The following is a 6,000-nucleotide window of genomic DNA, read 5'->3' on the forward strand; positions in this document are numbered from 1 at the left end:
CGATAAATTTACTGTAAATAGGTGACTATGGATGTAAAATCAATATTATTGGAAAGAATATTTCATATAAACTTTATTTAAGCCGAGCTTGTTTCACATCAGATTGAAAACATTACGTGAAAAGTAATACTTACGCATGGAAGCGAACTCCTTGATTTTTTCTATTAACTACGACTTTGGCAGTAAGACACACTGCACCCAATCATATTGTTAACTTTTATAACTGTAAAGGAATACCTATATCACACTAAAAATGTTATAAAACAATAAAATCACAAAAATACACTTCGCAAGCTAATCGCCAACCGATGACATGACAGCTCTTTTTTTATTTGTCCCAAAGTTGACATTGGTACAAAAAATAAAATGGGTTACGCGATACAGATACAAGATCAATAGCCCTGTCCAATTCTATCTCAGCCTAAGTTCTATATCGCTTGTCCTTTCTGAATGAATGATAACAGGTCTGTCTTTACATACATTTTTTAAAGTAGTCTGGAACACTTCATGCTGGCCCAATTTGACTGCTAAGGCGCGGATCTGGCCACATAACGAGAATCATTCTCAACTTTAATCTGGTGCACCCCAGTATTAGCTCTTACGTTACCATTAAATCACGTGCAACGCAGACCTGCTCGAATTGTCGGGAATCCAGTACTCTATCAAAACCATCACTTGGCGTTGTGCAGAGACGTAGCATCATTAGTCACGGGGAGGTGTTCCAAAGAACTGTTGTGCCTGATTCCTGCCGTTTAATTACACCTCTGCACGACACGCCACGAACTTGCTTAATTATGTTGTGTGGCGTATGTGTATGCAGAGTTAGAAAAATTAAATTATGAAATCTAATTCTCAATCTAACTCCCTTTAGGGAGATGACGCTCTACCGAGAATCGAACGAAAGGTGAAGGGTCTATAATAATTATAATATGTATTATAATATAAGTTTCTATATCGTCGGTTTACTGCAAGGAATCACTAAGTGCAAAAAATCATTAAGAACAGTTAATAAAAATAACTGCGCGAACATAGTCTTGACGAGCTATATAAAATGCAAAAACTCACTTATATCTAGCTGCTCTAATTTGGAAGTTATTACGTAAGCATAAAGTTTATAATTACAATTTTGGCACTATTGGTTCTATTAAAATCATTAAATCACTTTGTAAACTTTTCAAAAATAATCAAAGTAGTGAAATAATGAACAATTACTTTCCTCATGGTTTACTTGATGGAAACGACGGGCATGAGCCCGTTTTTCCACAAAATAAACCATTAAGTATTTATTTTCAAATAGGACGTATTTTTTAAAATAGACTTCTATTTTAAGAAATACTTAATTCACACCTCGATCAAAGGCCCAATGGCTAGAATTCATTTACTTCACATATTAAGTTTATTTTAAATTATAACTTGTTAATATTTAAAAAACTGTCTTGATTTTAATAATAAATACTTATATTCAGAAATATAATAGTATTTTAATTTTCTTTCGTAATCATATTTAAGATGATATAGGAAAAACAATATTACGAAAACTGAAAGTAGCTTAATTCATAGTTCTGTTTTTGTCAGTTAGTGAGTTCTTATATTATACTTTTTCTGACCCGAATACCTATCGCCCTGTTTCGGTGTTGCCGACCCTTACGCTTACTCACTTTAACACTTATAAGTTACTTCATATAAAACAATTTGGCTTTACTAGGGGACGCTCGACTACGGATGCAGGTGTTGAACTCATCAGGAATATTTTTGAGGCCTGGGAGGAATCACAGAATGCACTTGGTATCTTCTGTGATTTATAAGGCAAAGGCTTTTGATTGTGTTCAACATTCAACGCTGGTCAGGAAGCTATGCCACTATGGTATAAGAGGATCTGCACTCGATCTTCTGATCTCATATTTAAATAATAGGATTCAGAGGGTCGAGGTGAATACAGGAGATCTCCTGGGACTCCTCTCGGTATGGGGGTACCACAAGGGTCTATTCTTGGACCCTTCCTCTTCCTCATTTATATAAATGATCTACCTAACCTTGTAGAAAAAAAACACAAGATGGTATTGTTTGCGGATGACACTTCACTTATATTCAAAGAGAAACGAAGCTAAGTTTTATATAACGAAGTAAACAATGCTCTATCTGACATCGTGTACTGGTTTAGTGCCAATAACTTATTGTTAAATAATCATAAAACCAAATATATTAAATTCACCGCGCCAAATGTCAAAAATGTAGATGCGAATATTTTATTAAATGGAGAGGTGGTAAAACCAGTGGAATCTGCTATATTTCTTGGCATTACTCTTGATTCCAAATTGCAGTGGGGCCCCCATATTGAAGGATTGGCGAATAGGCTTAGTTCTGCAGCATATGCGGTTAAGAATATCAGACGGTTAACTGACATAGATACGGCGAGATTAGTATACTTTAGTTATTTTCATAGTATTATGTTCTATGGTATATTGTCATGGGGCAGTGCGGCCGATATTAATACTATCTTTGTGCTGCAGAAGAGGGCTATTCGCGCGATTTATAACCTAGGTCCTAAAGAATCATTAAGAGAAAAATTTAAAGAAATAAACATTTTGACTGTTGCTTCTCAATACATTTTTGATAATGTTTTGTATGTTCATAAGCACATTGAGGAATTTTCTAGAAACTGTGACATTCATAATGTTAACACGAGGAACAAACATAAACTTGTTATGCCTACTACTCGGTTGGGTCGAGTTAGTAAGTTTTTTGTTGGGCGATGTATATGCTTCTACAATATGATCCCAGAAAATGTACAAAACAAATGTGTTACGAAATTTAAAAGAATTGTTAAAAAAGTTTATGTGGGAAAGGTTATTATAGCATAAACGATTTTCTTAATGACACCACGGACTGGGATTAAAGCGAACACCCTCAGGCTCTTTAATTATTAATGTTTATTGTACGATATTACATTGTAATCCATATTTTATATAAAAAAAAAGCCCGCTGAGTTTCTTGCGCCCATTCTTCTCAGGTCTGAGGCAGTCTCTTTTGAATGGGTGGTAGATTTTGACGTTCAATAAGTGATTATAAATCCTATTTTGAATAAAAATATTTGAATTTGAATTATGTGTTACCTTGCAACCAAATCACTCACAAGCACATAGTTGTTTCAAACAAGTATGTGCTTTTTAGAGAACAAACAAGGTGTTTGTATCACTTATTTTATACTAAGTCAGTGGCAACAAAAGAATTACAATTTAACAACGTTTTTTGTGTAGGTATTCAAAAATGTAAAATAAGAAAAGTTAGTACGTCATTTTTATATCAGATACTGTAACAAAGTAACATAAATGATAAAAAAAGGTATTGCAAGTATAGTTTTGTGAGTCTTTAATTATTATCATATTTTTTTATATACTGTATAAGTCTTTGTGTTAAATATAAGTGCCAATAGAAATGATTTTCATTTATGTTGTGTGCACCTGTAATTAACTCATACAATGGAATTATTTTTGTGCAATATTAAAATTTTAAGAGTGTATTGTGTAAGTTTTGTTGGAGTACCTTTAAATAAATAAATTAACATGGGCACAGAAATCAAACCCACAATCCTTACTTTCAAGGTGTTACTGTTTTTTTATGTATTTATCTATTTACGCATACTATGCCTGCGATATTTATTTTTATTTTAGGAAACAATCTGACCATCAAAATATAAAAATTTGGAATTAAAAGTAATTGTGGATATATAATATAATGACTAATAAAAGGACAAAATTTGTGTTATCTGGTATCCCCCGTAACGGCACACACACTAGCATAATGGTGCTTCACTTGTTAATATCACGGCGCGCAGTCCTTCTGTTTTTACTCGTCCGTGCTAGGTGTGTTAAAACTTTCATGAGATAATAGGTAGGTAGGTAGGCTTGAAAGCATAACACATAAATATTCAAACAAACACACTAGAATTCGCTGAATTTTATTAGCAAGTAAATTAGACTTGCTAATAAGTGTGTCCAAAAATTTAATTACTAGATCTATCATGAGATGTCACTTGGTTTCATATCACTTTTACTTGTAAAATCACCACAAGATAGAGCTTTTTTAATGTTCAAAGTTCTAAATATAAATGTGGATACAAATAAAGATACAAATTTTAGTTCACGTAACTTCAGAGGACAAAAAAACGCCTTTATTATAAAATTTGCGCATGATGTTTAATTTCCCTACAGTTTGTTATTAAAAAGATGTGTACTTATTTGTTATTTAAGTATCTGGGTAATACTAAGTTCTTATTGAAATTTGACTGTCTAGAATTTTTTTATAGATGCATGATTATTTCTTATCATTATGGATCATCATTACCATCATCCATTTCTCGTTGGCGCTGGAATAAAACTGTGAGTGACAGCCAGAGACTCTCTTTTAAAGTGAAGCTTTTATACGGACCGTTCAGGCCGCTCGCCACGCGGGGTCTACTCGATCTAAGCTTCAAATTTCTTAGCGTTAAACGACAGCGTCAGATTTATATGCGTGACACGGGACCGTGAAGCTCTTTCGGAATAAATAGTTTTGTGAATAATACCTAGTTTTGTACATTGCTGTTGTATATCGTTTTCAATCGCATGTTCTCGCTCTGCCGTATAAAATCCTTATCGGCAGTCGGCAGCAGTTCGTGTACCGCCAGAATCAAACGCGTCGAAAAAAAACTCTCGTCATATATCAAAACTGGAGCTCCACCGCTTTATCTTTTAAAGCTTCGCTTTTTTCGGGTTTTCTAATTACCTTAATATGAATAATACAATTATTGTAAAAGCCAAATTGTTTTATTTAATATTTCATTTGCGATTAAAATGATGGATTAAAAATTTTAAAATAAAAATATTTTTCAAAAAAGTAGAAAAAATTAACTTTTATGCTTAAAAGTTGTAGGTACCTAAATGATTATTGAAATTAAAGGAAATTTTAAGAAATAGTGATAATGATGATAGAGTGGCAAGTTAAGAGATTTGCCATTAAGGATAGAAATGTTTGTTTAAATTTGAATTATGTTAAATGTTATAAAAAAATTTAAAATGTGAAGTTGTCAATAGGAGACAAATAGATTTCATAATTCACTTAATTACATTTAAAATATTTGTAAACTTAATTATAGTAGGTAAGCACTTGACTACTGTAACTACATATGCCTTAAATTAAATCTTATACTTTACACTGGTTAAATTATACAGGTTATATCGGTATTTGTAGTAATTTCTGTTTTAGTTGTAATAAGGGTAGCAGTGCCAGCATTATCTTCACTTTCACCAGACATGTCATCAACATCGCAGCTTTCACTCGTCTCTACGTCGCTGTCGTTGACATGTAATTCAGTCAGACACTCAATATGATTTGATGATTCCCACAATCGATAAAATTCGGTTTTCACTGGAGTAACTAGCGGCAACTTAGTTGTAATATACACGTAATTCCAATGGTCGAAAGAGCGATCATTGCCCCAGTTTAGTGTGCCAGTCATAAGAATTTTATCGTCGACTAAACAAAATTTGTGTTGCATTGAATAAATTGGATCATTTGTTTTGCATTTGATTTCTGCACCTGAAGTGAAATAACAACAATAATTAGGCAAGACAATTAAATTATGTTGTTAATTGTTAATTTTTTTTTTCACAAACCTGCTTCAATGAGCTCTTTAATAAAGAAATTCGTTGCATCATTATGTCCTGAACGATCAATCACAATCCGAACTTTTATATTTCTTTTCTTGATAAGTCCAACAAGGCGAGCTTGAATAACTGGGTTGTGTATTCCAGGCATGCAAACATTGACACATTTTTTCGCACTTTCGATGAAACTAATTAACTTGTCAAAGTAATTATATGCATTGAATTGGAGTTTACAAAATACCATTACTTCATTGATTTCGGATGAACGACTCTTGTAATAATAGGCAGCCGCAGAAACAGCACATGTTATCGCTATCGCCGCAACTGACGACAGAACACGTGTATTTAAATTCAT

The 6,000-nt window shown here is 33.0% G+C and overlaps 1 protein-coding gene across 1 annotated transcript; it reads right to left on the reverse strand.

Annotated features, from left to right (window-relative positions):
• Window positions 1–5,081: 5,081 nt before the first annotated feature.
• On the reverse strand, window positions 5,082–6,000 carry LOC126969001 (mitochondrial cardiolipin hydrolase-like). The gene is made up of 2 exons (XM_050814270.1): window positions 5,655–6,000; window positions 5,082–5,577 (listed from the first exon to the last, which is right to left on the reverse strand). The coding sequence occupies exons 1-2, from the start codon at window positions 5,998–6,000 to the stop codon at window positions 5,198–5,200; spliced, it is 726 nt and encodes a 241-aa protein (XP_050670227.1). The 3' UTR covers window positions 5,082–5,197.

This window comes from Leptidea sinapis, chromosome 1, assembly GCF_905404315.1.
Source record: "Leptidea sinapis chromosome 1, ilLepSina1.1, whole genome shotgun sequence".
Classification (NCBI taxonomy): Eukaryota; Metazoa; Arthropoda; class Insecta; order Lepidoptera; family Pieridae; genus Leptidea; species Leptidea sinapis.

What these genes read in the sequence shown, in the direction of transcription:
- LOC126969001 (XM_050814270.1), bottom strand. Translation starts at nt 6,000, where the DNA reads ATGAATTTAAATACACGTGTTCTGTCGTCAGTTGCGGCGATAGCGATA. An exon ending in TAAAGAGCTCATTGAAGCAG is followed by an intron (nt 5,578 to 5,654) that starts GTTTGTGAAAAA and finishes ATTTCACTTCAG; the next exon opens with GTGCAGAAATCAAATGCAAA.